At 40.6% G+C, this 16,251-nt stretch overlaps 1 protein-coding gene and 1 long non-coding RNA gene across 3 annotated transcripts in view; one reads left to right on the forward strand and one right to left on the reverse strand.

The window, feature by feature from the left end:
- CLDN10 (claudin 10) overlaps positions 1-4,448 on the reverse strand; it is a 112,436-nt gene extending 107,988 nt beyond the window's left edge. Inside the window, exon 1 of one of the 2 annotated variants that reach the window (XM_053894371.1) lies at positions 3,985-4,448. In XM_053894371.1, the coding sequence (XP_053750346.1) occupies positions 3,985-4,198 (214 nt within the window). In that variant the 5' untranslated portion in view covers positions 4,199-4,448. The remainder of the gene's footprint in view (positions 1-3,984) is intronic. The other variant, XM_053894406.1, reaches the window with a different exon arrangement.
- The window catches only part of LOC109264156 (uncharacterized), a 42,160-nt gene extending 26,900 nt beyond the window's left edge, over positions 1-15,260 (forward strand). The window contains exons 3-5 of the long non-coding RNA XR_002078611.2: positions 12,858-12,985; positions 14,271-14,399; positions 15,132-15,260. This is a non-coding gene — a long non-coding RNA (uncharacterized LOC109264156). The remainder of the gene's footprint in view (positions 1-12,857; positions 12,986-14,270; positions 14,400-15,131) is intronic.
- Positions 15,261-16,251: the final 991 nt, after the last annotated feature.

Consider the following 16,251-nt stretch of genomic DNA (forward strand, 5'->3'; position numbering starts at 1 on the left):
GAGCATAAGGAGAGCCTAACAGTCTAGTCTTCGAGGTAACCCCCACCAGGCAGATTCAGTCCCTCCCCTTAGCAGTGCTCTCTGGACCCAGCCTTCCCTGTCAGAAAGGACCGCTTCCCTCCCTATGAGCGATGCCCTGTTTTCACAGTTAAAATATCCTTATTAACAGTGACAGAGAAAATCAAAACATGACGGAACAAGAGACATAGCCTGTGGTGGATATTGCCCCCAAAGAAAGTGACGTGCTTTGGGGATTGAGTCAAGGAGCTCCCAGGCTTTGATGAGGACTGAATTACAAGGATCCGTAGGGTGTGTTTCTGAAATCCACCCCACAGAACTGCAGTTGAAGAGGGCCTCTATTTTTCTCAATACTGTAAATGCTCCCTGTCCAGAGAGGGTGCTGACTCACATCAAGTCTCTAAAGGCTGTAGTCACTAGTCCTCTGAATGGGTCCCTGAAAACCTGCAGCTCTTGAGACAGCGGAGAGTGTTAGCAACAACAAGGTACGACTCTGGCAATGAAGTTATGTAACCAGCAAGGCAAAAAGTAAACAAACAGAAACCCTGGCAGCTCAGAAAGTTTTTTTCTTTTTCTTTCTCAAAGGAGGCTTAATCTGACCTAAGTCTAAGCAGATTTGTCTCAAATTGACACAGCAGGGCTTCAATAGTTTGTTATTTTAAAATGTGATATACTCATTTTCATTCCTCATTGGCTTCTGAATTCTTGTCTCAATTTGGAATTACTGGGATGTCCGAGAGGCTACTGGCAGAGAGGCTTTCCCGACACCCCTGTTGTTGTGTTTTCAAATAGGAGCAAAGGAAAAGCAACCAGTATCGTCAGCAATGATTCCATGTGAATAAGGAAATCCAAATGTGAGTCCCCATTTCCTTTGGAAACATGAATCAGTGTTCCTGACTTTGAAAATAGATTTCTGTAGCAACTTGTTTATTTTATAAAGATTTTTATTCAGGAGGAAGAAAGGGGAGAGAGAATGTTAAATTAATTTTACATGTTCTAATCAAAGCACTGTCAGTGGACCAGATTTTTCAAAATATCTCTCATGTGCAGGGTACACAGCAGATCTAGAATACATTATCTTTAATATAAAAAGCAAAATCAGGGGGACAAAATTTAAAAATTGTTTTATGTTTATTTATTTTTGAGAGAGAGACAGAGTGCAAGCAGGGGAGGAGCAGAGAGTGGGGGAGACACAGAATCCGAAGCAGAATCCAGGCTCTGAGCTGTCAGCACAGAGCCTGATGCAGGGTTCGAACCCATGAACCGCAAGATCATGACCTGAACTGAAGTCAGATGCTTAACCCACTAAGCCACCCAGGTGCCCCAGGGTGATAAAATTTTAAGTGGGGGGGAAGATTATTTAGACCACCATGAACTACATAGTAACTATAACTTCTCACTCCGTGTTTTCTAAGATGCATTTGGAGAAGTAGCTATTGAAGTCACACAGAAATCTACCATGATTCTTTATAGCCCACTTTGGAACTAAGGTTAAGTGTTAATTTTTCAAAATAACTGGGTTTTGTTAAGGAATATAGAATGAGGGATAATAAGACAAAATATTTTTTTAAGAAGATGAACCCACTAGGGGTGCCTGGCTGGCTCAGTCAATAGAGCATATGACTCTTGATCTCAGGGTTGTGGGTTCGAGCCCCATGTTGGGTGTAGAGATTACATAAAAATTAAATCTTTTTAAAAAAATCCTGAGGTGTCTGGGAGGCTCAGTCAGTTAAGTACCTGACTCTTGATTTTGGCTCAGGTCATGATCTCATCTGCACTGGGCATGGAGCCTACTTTGAAATTCTTTCTCTCTCTTCCTCTGCCCCTCTCCACCACTGGCTCTCTCTCTCTCTCTCTCTAAGAAAGTTTTTTTCCTTCAAAAACAATGAACCCCCCCAAAAATAAATAAAATACAAAAATAATAAATTTTAAAAATGAACCCAAGAAAGAACAAAGAAATACACTTACCCATGCAATATCTCGTCTGCTTGCTGCCCAAGATGGCAGTGGGCCAAAGGGGGCCATAGAGAAGGAAGAACCCCAGAGATGTGCAGAATGACGCTAGTGGTCTCCACCACACTCTTCCTCTCTTTTACAGTTTCCCCCTTGTTCCTAACAAGGCCTTCCATAGGAGAGGGAACGATTCTGAAGTATCTCAAAGTAAGTTTGTAAGTTGGGACTGAAAAGAAATATACCATTCATTCTTCAAATGGGTGCTTGAGAAAGTTCATTATTTGAGGGCCTACGTGGGCTATCCGAGCTTGAACATTTCCCTTGTCATTAGAAGTCTCCTGGATTTAACTAAGTATTCTCTCTTTATCCTTTGGCACACACTGTGCACTAATGACGGGGGTACTTGACACAAAATCCCATAAAATATTATGCTTTAGTAACTTCCTAGTTAAAATTTTATTTTCTTTACTGAGTCCAAGGTACAGTTTTGCCATTTAGTTGTGGAAAGACTACATTTTAAAAAATACCAGGGGTGGGGTGCCTGGGTGGCTCAGTTCGTTGAGCGTCCGACTTCAGCTCAGGTCATGATCTCACACTCCATGAGTTCGAGCCCCGCGTCAGGCTCTGTGCTAATAGTTCAGAGCCTGGAGCCTGCTTCAGATTCTGTGTCTCCCTCTCTCTCTGCCCCTCCCCTGCTCATGCTCTGTCTCCCTGTGTCTCAAAAAAATAAATAAAAACATTAAAAAAATTTTTTTAAATACCAGGGGCAATTTTTTAACATAATAAACCCACAACTTATGGCAGATTTGTAAAGGCATCAAATCACGAGGCAGATAGTGATTCTTGTGATGACATAAGAGCAGGTAGTTATCTCCCCGGAGGTATCCCAAGGTATGGAAATGCCTTCCAAGAAAAAAATGTCCCTAAGATACGGATACTTGTAATAGAGTTTCTAACATGCATAACGATGAAAGCTTGCTTGCATGTTTAAAAAAAGTAAAACCAAGCAACAAAAAGGCAGTTCATGGGCATTTTCTTTCACGTAACTACTTTTTAAATTCTTCTTGCTCTGCTATTTTATCATTAAATATGATTTAAAAAAAATAGAAACCCCTCTGTAAACAAAATTCTTTTTTCACTCAGCACTGTCCTCCTTGTCATATGCTTTTACCCCCTTGAATATGTACAGGAGTATACATATATATGTGTGTGCGTGTACTTCATATACTCAGATGGCCTGGGGAAGTATAGGAATTGGGAATAACCTATGAATTACTGACAGCATGTGTGCATGTATATATGTGTGTCTATAGATGTATAATGTATGTATACACACCTGTCTGGAAAAGATTCCTCCATGATGTGAGGCAAATTGAAACTAGCTTTTAAATCACTTTTGGGGGCACCTGGATGGCTCATTGGGTTAAGTGTCCTACTCTTGTTTTGGCCGAGGTCATGGTCTCACGATTTCGAGAGTTCGAGCCCCAAGTCAGGCTCTGCGCTGGCAGGGTGGAGCCTGCTTGAGATTCTGTCTCCCTGTCTCCCTGCCCCTCCCCCGACCTGTGCTGTCTCTGTCTCTCTCAAAACAAAATAAAAATTAAAATAAATAAAATAAAACAGTCATTTCTGCCCTGTCCCTTGGAGTCTATCATTTGCACTGGGTATTTGTAAAAGATTCATGAGATTATTAACTTCCTTTTGTCATATAAAATACATGATTTAATTCTTTCAGCCCACGTTCATATACCTCATCCATCCTAGGCAATTTTTTTTAGGATTTTATTTTTAAGTAATCGCGGCACCCAACATGGGGCTGGACCCCACAACCCCAAGGTCAAGAGTCACATGCTCCACCCACTGAGCCAACCGGGCGCCCCATCCTAGGTAATCCTCGACACTTTCACAAGCACTCAGTCTTTACAGAGTTAACAGCCAACTGTATGCAGCTGCTTCGGCACAGTGAGGGGAAAAGCGACATTTTACTTCCACCCCGAGCAAAGCCATTATATTTACCTTCTACTTTGAAGATAGTAAAGTGTGGTCGGCAATGGAAAGAACCCAACGCGTTACCTGCGCAGTTCATCCACAGACCCTGGTAAACCCAAGTGGCGGTTATCACCGATGATGCTCGGGTGGTCACTTTCCACTCATTGGACGCGGTGGCTGCGACGAGAGCTCCAAACCCTCCGACGCCAAACACAAGAGCTGAGATCTGCGCCCTGGACATGTCGCTCTGTCTTCTCCAGTGACACGGTCCAGACAGAACGCTTTGGTGGGCTAGGCATGCAGCGGGCGACTAGCGCTCGGACAGGTGTTATGGCAGGTTAACGCGGGTAGGGAACAGCATTTCATGCTCAGATGGCCTGCAGAAGGACCGGAATTCAGGATAGAGTCTGATTCACCGATGGCATTTTAAAGATAGCTTGAGATGATCTTTCTAATTTCCTACACGGAGATTTACTAAAAAATTTTAGATGGATTTTAAAGGTTTTGATTTCGCAGATATTTTTTTCCTGGTACCATAGTTAATGCTTAATTTTCTGTTAGCCTGAAGCTTAACGAACCGTGCACCGAGCAGATATTACAAAGTACAAATTATACAGTAACAGTTAAGGCTTATTTGACCAATTGCTTTAGTCTCCCATGCTTCTGAATCTTTATAGAAATGGAATCATATGGCAGGTATTCTTCGGTAACTTTTTCACACAACGTTATGTTCGTGAGATTCATCTATGTTCAAGAATGTAGTTGGTGGAAATATAGTACTTCATTAAGTGAATATACTACAATTTATTTATCCATGTTCCTGGAGATGAACATTTGTGTTGTTTCTTCCTCACCGCCCCCCCCTCAATAACAGTGGGAACAGCTGTAAATATTCTCATGCATTTCTTTTTGTGCACCTGCTGCAAGAGCTTCTCCAGGGTAATCTTAGAAACAGAAATCTTAGGAAGCAGGAAATAAGTAGGAACTAATCTTCAACCTTATTGACAATACTAAGTTGCTGTACTGAGTAGTTCTAGTTGTTTACCATCCTACAACCAGTGGGTGAATCCTCATTGGCTCACTTCATGACATGTGGCATTGGGGTGTTTCAGAATTGCTGGGTTTTGTTTGTTTTGGGGGGGGGGGGTAGTGGGGGGGTTGGCCACTCTGATGAGTGTAAAGCTCTCCCGTTATGATGACTAATTTGTATTTCCTGATTACTAATGAAGCTGAGCATATTTTCGCATATTTATTGGTTCATTGTGTTTTTGTCTACAGACATTTGTAGCTTTTGCTCATTTTATCCGTTGAGTTGCTTGACTTGTTATAATTTATTTTTAGTTCTATATACATCCTGGATAGCAATCATTTGTTGATTATTTACATTGTAAATATCTTCTCCCAGTTTGTGGTTTGTCTTTATTCAGGTATTTGATAAAGACTCTTGATTTTAGCATGCTTAAATTTACCAAGCTTTTACTAAATGATTTGTGCTTTGAGATCTTGATTAAGAAGTCTCCCTCAGGGGCATCTGGGTGTCTCAGTTGGTTAAGCTTCTGACTCTCCGTGAGCTCAAGCCCCCCATCAGGCTCTGTGCTGACACTCTGAGCCTGCTTGGGAGTCTCCCTCTGTCCCTCTCTCTGCCCCTGTCCAGTTCACAACTCTCTCTCATAATAAATTTTTTAAAAACTTTAAAAAAATATTTAAAAAAAAAAAAAGAAATCTCCCTCAGAGATAGTAAATACGTTACCTTTTAATCTTATTTCAAAGTTTTAGCTTTTACATTTAAGTTCTTAAATCCTCTAGAACTGATTTTTCAGGGCAGCTGGGTGGCTCAGTTGATTAAGTATCTGACTCTTGATCTCAGCTCAGGTCTTAATCTCAGGGTTGTGAATTCGAGCCCCTCGTTGGGCTCTGTGCTGGACATGAAACCTACTTAAAAAAATGGGGCACCTGTGTAGCTCAGTCAGTTGAGTTCCTGATACTGGTTTCAGCTCAGGTAATGATCTCACAGTTTTGTGAGTTCAAGCCCCATGTGGGGCTCTGTGCTGCCTGCTTGGAATTCAGTCTCTCTCTCTCTCTCTCTCTCTCTCTGCTTCTCCGCCACTTGAGCTGTCTCTGTCTCTCTCAAAATAAGTAAATAAGCTTAAACTGGAATTTATTTTTCTGTTTTATGATTTGGGATCTATTTCATTTTTCAACATGGAAACCGAATTTTTCTGTTCCTACTAAATGGTCTCTGGTTTCCCTACTGATTTGCAATGTCACTTCTGTCATATCAGATGTAAATATTTACATGGTCTGTTTATGGACTCTCGTAATCTGTTACATTTATCTGCTTGTTCCTGCACCCATATAATACTCTCTTAATTACTCTAATTTATAAATATTTCTTGAGATCTCGTTGATGTCTCTTATTTTTTGCTCTTGTTATCAAGAGTATCTGAGACTTTTTTTTTTAGCTCTTTGCTGTTCCTTACATATTTTAGAATAGACTTATGAAGTTATACATATATACATACCTACTGGGATGTTTATTGGGGGAAAGTAAATAACTTTATAAAGTTGAGCATTCCTGCCAATGAGTGTTGTATATCTCTTCATTTAACCCTTCTTTAATGTCTTTCAGTAAAATTGAATATTTTAATTAAATCTTGTTACATTTTTTTGCCTGATTTATTTCTTTTAAGATTTTCTTTTTTTCTTTTTTAAATGTTTATTTTTGAGAGAGAGAGAGAGCACAAGCACGGGAAGGGCAGAGAGAGACAGAGACACAGAATCTGAAGCAGGCTCCAGGCTCCAAGCTGTCGTCAGCACAGAGCCTGATGCAGGGCACGAACCCATGAAGTAAGAGATCATGACCTGAGCCAAAGTCGGACGCTTAACCAACTGAGCCACCCAGGCGCCCCAAGATTTTATTTTTAAGTAATCTCTACACCTAACATGGAGCTCAAACCTACAACCCTGAGATCAAGAGCCACATGCTCCATTGATTGAACCAGCCAGGTGCCCCATGCTAGATTTATTCTTAAGACTCATTCTAGCATCTTTTTGTCTAACATATTTTATCCGATTTCCTTCTTGTATATACAGTGTTAGGGATACCAACCCCCATGCAGTCAAAAATCCACATATAACTTTTGATCCCCCAAAACTTACCTACTGTTGACCAGAAGCCTTACTCATAAATATGTATTGATTAATACATATTTTATATACTATATGTATCATGTTCTGTATTCTTATAATAAAGTAAGCTAGAGAAAAGAAAATGTTATTAGTAAAATCATGAGGAAGAGAAAATACATTTATAATACTGTACTCTACTTATCAAAAAAATCCACACGTAAGCAGACGTGCTTGGTTCAAACCCTTATTCAAAGGTTTTGAACATTTCGTTTTTCTTCTTTCTTGCATTTTTTAAGTTTTTTTCCACATTTCAATTTTTCCACTTATTAAATTAGAAGTTGCACATTATTTGTGTTGTTTAATAGTTACTCTAGAAATTTTAATGCATATTTAACTTAATAAATAAAATCGATCATTGTCTTTATTCTCCTTATGAATAATATAAGGACCTTAAGATGTTTTAACATTAATATAACTCCTCTTCTGGCCTATGTCATTACTTTATTTCTATGTCGTTTGATTTTTTTAGTCCCATGAATTAGAGTTTTATCTCCCCAGATGTTAGCCCGCACTTGCCATTATTACTACATACTGTCATTTTTCTTTTTTGGCTCACTATTCCATTTTGCCTCTCAAACCTTCCTTGTGAGTTTATTATTTTTCTTCTTCCTAAGGTCTATCCTTGTGAAGTTTCTCTAGTAAGGGACTGTTGGTAGTTACCTCTCTTAGTTTTTGTTTGCCAGATAATAATATATTTCTTCTGTGCTTGCTTTTGGTAGATAATTTTGGGGGGGGGGGGTATACGGTTATAAGTTGACAATTGTTTCCACTCATCACTTTGAAGATATAATTCCACTTCCATCTGACTTCCAGTGTTGTAGAGAAATCAAGAACTAGATTTGTCATTTCTTTATAGATTAGTCCGTGCTTTGTGTTTGACTGATTTTAAGATTCTCTTTGGTTTTGGTAGTTTTGATTTGACGTTCTAAGTATGGATTATTTTTGGTAATCTCCTTTGGGATTTACTGAACTTCTTGAATCTAATCATTCATATCTTTCATCAATTCTGGAAAACTCTTGGTCCCTTCCCTCTAGAGATGTTACCTCTTCCCTATTCTTTCTTTATCTCCTTCTAGAACTCTGATAAGATCTATTTTTTTGTTCTGTTTGTCCTATTTCTTAACTTCTTTCTAATATTTTTAACCACTTATCTCTCCATGCTGTATACTAGATTTTTAAAAGATATATGTACTAATTTATTAATTTTCTCTTCAGCTGTGTGTAATCTGCTAGTATCCATCTAGAGGTTCTAATTTCTAATACTATACTTTAAAAAAAAATGTATAGAGTTTCTGTTTTATCCTTTTCTGTATCTTCCTATTTCTTGTTTTCAAAAAATTTTTTTTAATGTTTATTTATTTTTGAGACAGAGAGACAGAGCATGAACAGGGGAGGAGCAGAGAAAGAGGGAGACACAGAATCTGAAACAGGCTCCAGGCTCTGAGCTGTCAGCGCAGAGCCCGACGCGGGGCTTGAACTCACGGACTGTGAGATCATGACCTGAGCCGAAGTCGGACGCTTAACCGACTGAGCCACCCAGGCACCCCCTATTTCTTGTTTTCTAATCTCTTGTTCTTTAGTCATAATTCAAGTGCCCTATTTTGTTTTTTAAGTATTAAAGATACTTAATTTATATTCTATATCTCATTACTCTCATATCTGTAGTTTTTGCCAGTTGGATTGATTTTTTTTTTTTTTTTTTTTACTGACCCTCTCATAGTGGTTTGCTAAAACATGTGCTTTGTCATATATCTGGGTATAAAAAAAATTCTGTGCATTGTTTACTATGAAATTAGTATTATATTTTAAGGTAAACAAAAGAATTTATACTGCTTGGTAAACTATTTGCTCATAAATTTAAAAGTTTTCTTTATGTCAATTAACTTAAAGTAATGGACCAATAAACCTATGAAAGATGCTTTCTTTAAACAAAACAAACAAAAAAACACATGTGCTTTGTGATTTGGGATTGTAAGCTCGTGTTCCTGACAACTTTCTCATGAAAATGTTTTGAGGTCTGAGTTGGACATTTGTTCTCCCAGATAGAATTATATTTGCTTCTGCCTGTTTTTTAGGTGAGCTATCAACCCAGGACTATTTTTTTTTAATGTTTATTTATTTTTGAGAGAGAGAGAGAGAAAGAGAGGCAGAGAGAGAATCCCAAGCAGGCTCCACGCTGTCAGCGCAGAGCCCAACACGGGGCTCAAACCCACAAACCGGGAGATCATGACCTGAGCTGAAATCAAGAGTCAAAAGCTTAACTGACTGAGCCACCCAGGTGTCCCATGAGTACAGATATTTAATTAATTAAAAAAAAAATTTTAATGTTTATTTATTTTAGAGAGAGAGAAAGAGACAGAGCAGGAACAGGGGACAGGCAGAGAGAAAGGGAGACAAAATCCGAAGCAGGCTCCAGACTCTGAGCTGTCAGCACAGAGCCCAGCATGGTGCTAGAACCCACGGACCTCGAGATCATGACCTGAGTCTAAGTTGGCCGCCCAAGGACTGAGCCACCCAGGCGCCCCAGACTGCTTTACACTAAATTATCATCTTTTACTAGCCATTCAAAGCGTGAATTCTAGTGCTACACCCAAGTGAGTGTCAACTTGTGGTTAGGAATTCTCAGGTAACATCCTTTTGTCCCCATACTCAAATGCAAGGTTGAGATAGGACATTCCTTTACCATCACCCAGGGGACAGTGATGGCAATGGTGGCAGAGGTGGTGAAGCACTGCCTTTTAATTTTGCCCACTGCAGTCATTACTTTGGGGTGGGAACAACTTCAGAGTCCTCTGATCCAGTCTCCAGTGCTGCCTGGCACTAGGACCCCCTGTTATGGTCAATTTGGAACTAAAATCTCGGTGACCAGGGATCCCTCAGGGTAGCCACTGGCTTCAAAGCTGGCTTACCTTTCTATATTTGTGTTTTCTCTTCATTTCTTCACCTCTAAAGACTTCCTTTGCTTTTTCACTAGCTCAGGTGTGCATTTAAAAATATTTTTCAAGGGGCACCTGCATGGCTCAGTCAGTTAAGCATCCAACTCTGGATTTCGGCTCAGGTCATGATCTCAGGGTGTGTGGGTTTGAGCCTTTCGTTGGTCTCTGCACTAACAGTGTGAAGCCTGCATGGGATTCTTCTCTCTCTTGCTCTCTCTGTCTTTCCCCCACTTGCGCTCTCTGTCTCTGTCTCTGTCTCTGTCTCTCTCTGTCTTTCAAAATAAAAATAAATAAACTTCAATTAAAAAATATTTTTGGATTAAAAAAATGTTTTAAGTTTATTTATTTTGAGAGAGAGAGAGAGAGAGTATAGGGGAAGGGGGAGGTGCAGAGAGAGAGAGGAAGAGAGAGAATTCCAAGCAGGCTCCGCACTTGTCAGCACAGAGCCCGACACTGGACTCAAACTCACAAACCATGAATTCATGACTTGAGCCAAAACCAAGAGTCAGACGCTTAACCAACCAAGTCACCCAGGTACCCCTTGAATGTTTTCTTTTTATTTTTTTTCTTTTCTTTTTCTTTTTTTTTTTTTTTTAGAGAGAGAATGTGAGTAGGGGAGAAGCAGAGAGAAAGGGAGACACAGAATCTGAAGCAGGCTCCAGGCTGTCAGCACAGAGCCTGACGTGAGGTTTGAACCCACAAACCACAAGATCATGACCTGAGCCGAAGTCGGATGCTAAACTGACTGAGCCAGCCCAGGTGCCCCTCCATTTTTTTGTACTGACTGTAGGTGTTTTGTTTCAGGAAGGTTATATAGGATACCTAATCCACTCTATGCCAGAAATAAAAGTGGCCAAATGTAATAAAGTAAACACTTATGTTTAAAAATACCCCTAAAAATCAAATAACCTGGGGCACCTGTCTGACTCAGGTGATAGAACATGAGACTTTTGATTTCAGAGTCGTGAATTTGAGCTCCACGTTGGGCATAGAAATTACCTCTAACACCATCAACTGATGGTTGGATAAAGAAATTGTGGTTTATATACACAATGGAGTACTACGTGGCAATGAGAAAGAATGAAATATGGCCCTTTGTAGCAACGTGGATGGAACAGGAGAGTGTTATGCTAAGTGAAATAAGCCATACAGAGAAAGACAGATACCATATGTTTTCACTCTTATGTGGATCCTGAGAAACTTAACAGAAACCCATGGGGGAGGGGAAGGAAAACTCCCCTTCCCCAGGGGAAGGAGTGGGAGAGAGCCAAAGCATAAGAGACTCTTAAAAACTGAGAACAAACTGAGGGTTGATGGGGGGTGGGAGGGAGGGGAGGGTGGGTGATGGGTATTGAGGAGGGCACCTTTTGGGATGAGCACTGGGTGTTGTATGGAAACCAATTTGACAATAAATTTCATATATTGAAAAAAAAAAAGAAGTTACCTCTAACAAATCAAATAACCTATCAGGAAGTAACAATAAGTGAATCTCTCCCAAATGAGGAGAATCCTGGAAGTTCAGATTTGTGCAGATTTTGCTGTGCTACCTAGTCTCAATTCCTATTTAGATTCTTTTGGAAATTAGTTGCATGTTTTTAGTGGAAAGAGCTCTCTCTCAAAAAAAAAAAAAAAAGTCCAATAAACTTCTTTTTCAGTACATTATATTTTTCTTCATCACACTGTGAGTTAAATTCCCAGAAAAGGTATGCCTGATTCTACATTTAAGATGAAAATCCTGCAATTTAAAATGAAAAACCACCCCAAAACACTCCACCTATTTTCTTGTATCATTAAAATAAGATTTTATGGGTGCCTGGGTGGCTTAGTCAGTTCAACATTTGACTTTGGCTCAGGTCATGATCTTGCAGTTTGTGAGTTCGAGCCCCAAGTCGGGCTCTCTGCTGTCCACACAAAGCCTGCTTCAGATCCTCTGCCCCCCACTTTCTGCCCTTTCCCTGTTTGTGCTCTCTCTGTCTCTCTCAAAATAAATAAACTTAAATAAAATAAATATAATAAAATAAGATTTCAACTGGATTTCTTAAAACTCTTTTGCCAATATCTTGACTCCAGGGCTTAATTAGGACACTATAAAACATTCTTCCAATAACTAGCAATAAAAATTAAATAATTCTGTCTATAAATAGTTATTTGTCTCTTACTTTGCCAGAATTTTGTGCACTTTGATTTCTTTTCAGATGTAAATACATTTTAAAGTCTCCTTTTTGGCATAAAGATTTACAGGATTAGAATCTGAGAAACAAACAAACAAAAAAGAGATGTACCACTTGGGTTAGTCTGCAAGTGTTTTGAGTTTACCTTCCTCTGGGGAGAAAAGAAGAAATTATTTCTCTGGAAGAATTCAACCAAATTTTGTTCACTATTCCATTGTCAAAGTTACTAAGAGACACCAAACTTTAAATGTTTTTTTGATCATGTGTAAAGCTTCCTGGAATTGGAAGCATAATTGCAGGTGGAGGTAGGGGGAAGAGTCCACTGTAATTAACCATAGAAAAATAAAAAGAACTAAGCCTGCAAAGACAGACATATGAGAAAAAGCCTGTTTAAATCACAAAACACCTAGAGGACTGTCAAGGTGTTGTGAACACAGCTGTGATTGAAGGGGGGGTGGTGGAATCCGTGAGCTCTTCCAGACTAATAAATTTATATCACAAATACCTCCTTTCTAAGTTGGTTTGAGGATTATGACATTATACATGTAGAGTACAGAGAAAGTGCTAAATATACATCATTTATTGCTGTTATGATTCTTCCTAGAAAAATGAAGATCCTGAGATTAGAGACACCAACCAATCCTTCCGGTTCGCCCAGTCCTTCTACGTTTTAGCACTGAATGCCCTGGGTCCCGTGGACGCTCTCAGCCCTGGAGAAACAAATCATTCCAGGTTTTCAGCTTTTATTGGGGTGGAGGAGGGTGGAGGAAACTTAATGAATTTTCATTTTTCAAAATCAAACAGTATCTCCTGTCACGGGCCCAGCATATTTCCTGTTCCTACCCTCCTTCCTCTCACACTGCCACCTGCCTGCAAAAGGAAGTAAATTCTTGCCGGAAGAGACTGGTCTGCGCACCTGGACCTGAAGAGGGCGGGACCGCGTGTTCTCCGCGCCTTGCGACAGTCACCAGCAGCAGGCAGGCTTCCGAACACCCTGCTCGCGGTCCCTCCTGCTGAATCACACGTGGTTTCTACCTCCCATCATCTTTTAGTACCTTGCTCTAACAAGATAAGATGTGCAGATTCTTTTTCTCCTTCCTTCTTCCCTCCCTTCCTTCCTCCTCTTTTCTGTCTCTCCTAACTTCATCTTGTGTGTGTGTGTGTGTGTGTGTGTGTGTGTGTGTGTGTGTGTGTGCGCGCGCGCGCTCCCTTTCATTTCTGATTTTAGGTGCAGAAGGTTGGGTTAGTCCTACACCCATTCGTGATCTAACATCCTCTCTGCCCTGTATGAAGCTGCTCTCTTAACTTGTTCTTTTGAAATCCCCATTCCCCCTTCATATAACACAGGAGTCTCTGTGTGTCCCTGCATCCCTGCCAACACTTAGCATTATGCAACCTCTACATTTTTGGCAGATTAGTGAGTACAAAGTGATACCACTGCTTCAATTTGCATTTATCTGGAAACTTGAATTTGAGTGTCACTTCACATGCTTTTAACCTTTTAGTTTTTCCTCTTCTGACTTTGCCCATTTTTCCTTTAGGATTCCTATATGATTTGCAGGCATTTCTTTTATACTCTGAAGAGTAGCCCCTTACCAGTATTACACATTTCCTGTCTCTTCCCCCAACCTGGCATCCCTTCATTTGTCTGTGGTGTCCTTCCTGAGACCAGCAGCCTCACAATTTTAATGTGATCACGTTCCTCTGTATTCTGTGCTTTTCAAGTTCTGCTTAGAGTCCTTCATTGCCCTAGGATAGCAAGATGTCCCCCTGTGTATTCTTTTGCAGTTCATAATCTCTGGTGCACAATTCTGAAATCTAGTATTCCAGACTTTCACAAACCTGGCACCGTGTCCGTCAGCTAGAAACGGATGGCACACTCACACGGGGTAATTTGAGAGGACTTTAATAAGGGACTTTATTTAAAGTGTTGAACGGGGTTCTCAATCTCAGCACTATTGACGTTTTGGGCCAAACAATAATTCTACTTTGTGAGGAGCTGCCCTGTGCCTTGTAGGATGTTCAGCAGCAGCCCTGCTCTCTGCGACGCCTGTAGTATGCCCACACCAACAGTCACGACAACCCAGAGTGTGCCCAGACATTGACGTGTTGCTCCCAGACAGGGACAATGGTGTAGACAGCCCAGGTGAGATAGTACGGTGCCATGGTCACAAGAGGTGAGGGAAAGGGCATGATTCCTGGAATCAGGTGACAGGTGTTGTGGAGAAGGCCACCTTACCAAAACTAGGTCCTTCGGTGGGAAGACGAGCCAGAGCTGGCCTGGGAAACCCCACCCTTCCCTCCTCCTCTTCTTTCTGCCAGAGGGTAGGGGAACCTGTGGTGAGGTCCAGAGAGATTACCTCCCAGGCAGAGAGCAAGGTGGAGAAGGCAAAAAGGTGGATTTGGATACTCAGCCCAGCAAAGTGCTGCTGGAACCAAGCTGAGTCTACTTTAGTCTTTATATGATTTACTACAGAAATACTGAAGTGTCTGACTGTGCGAGATGCTACCCGAGATCCCGTTGGGGGTATTATGTAATATGTATGGTATATATACCATCTTGCCCTTTTAAATCTGAAAAGGTTTGAATTCCAAAGCGAATCTGGCTACATGCATTTCAAATACGTAACTATGGGGGCGCCTGGGTGGCGCAGTCGGTTAAGCGTCCGACTTCAGCCAGGTCACGATCTCGCGGTCCGTGAGTTCGAGCCCCGCGTCAGGCTCTGGGCTGATGGCCCGGAGCCTGGAGCCTGTTTCCGATTCTGTGTCTCCCTCTCTCTCTGCCCCTCCCCCGTTCATGCTCTGTCTCTCTCTGTCCCAAAAATAAAAAAAATAAAAAAAAAATACGTAACTATGGAAATGCACCTTTCACCCACAGGTGAAGCGTATCTGGAGTCTGTCATTTCGGGATTCAAGGTAAGGATCTGGTTTTATTTGTTTCCGTGTAACAAGCCCATCCCCTCCTCCACCTGCTAAACAACCCAAGCTGTTCTCATTATCATTGTGACTTTCATCCCGTATTAAGTTCTCGTGTAAACACATGGTCCTATGTCTCTATTCCAATTTACTGGTCCATTTGTGTATTCTTCTACTAGTAATAGAAACTACCCATATTGATTACTTCCATGTCTACATATATCCTAATATCTGGTAGGAAAGTCCTCTCTTTCTGCTTTTTTTAATAGTAAATAATTTTTATTGTTAGTTTTATCAGAAAGATTTTGTATATGAATATCATTTTTAGAAGACAATAAGGACGTGGTTTTTTATGATTTTTTTTTTGAGAGAGAGTGTAAGCAGGGGAGAAAGGCAGAGGGAGAAAGAGAGAATCTTAAACAGGCTCCACACTCATCCTGGAGCCCAATGTGGGACTTGATCCCACAAACTGGCATCATGACCCGAGCCAAAATTAAGAGTCAGACACTCAACCAACTGAGCCACTTAGGTGCCCCAGGACATGGTGGTTTTGATAGAAATTTTATTAAAGCCAGATATCATATTTTTTTCCCAGAAGGAACATTTTTAAAAAGCTACCTTCAACAAAGCATCTTTGAGTACATCAGTCCTGTTAAAGAATGGTAAATCATATATTATAAAAAGTCTTTGATACGAGAGGCCCATGGGTGTCTCAGTCAGTTAAGTGTCTGACTTCAGCTCAGGTAATGGCCTCACAGTTCGTGGGTTCGGGCCCCACAATGGGCTTTGCTCTGACAAGGTGGAGCCTGCTTGGGATTCTCTCTCTCCCTCCCTCTCTGCCCCTCCCCTACTTGCATGTGCTCTCTGTCTCCTCCACAAAAGAAATAAATAGATATTTTTAAAAAGTCTTTGATACAAAACACACAAGCTAATACCTTACATTTTTCAATCTTCAGATGAAACCTATTGCTTCAGTTTCTAAAGACATAAAATTGCTTTAAATTAGAGCGGTTCGAACATCATACCTCTGTGTGAAGCCCAGGCAGAAGTTCTGCTTAAGTGAAAGCAGGCTTAAGAGACCT

This window comes from Panthera pardus, unplaced genomic scaffold (assembly GCF_024362965.1).
Source record: "Panthera pardus isolate Hobbes unplaced genomic scaffold, ASM2436296v1 HiC_scaffold_1, whole genome shotgun sequence".
Classification (NCBI taxonomy): Eukaryota; Metazoa; Chordata; class Mammalia; order Carnivora; family Felidae; genus Panthera; species Panthera pardus.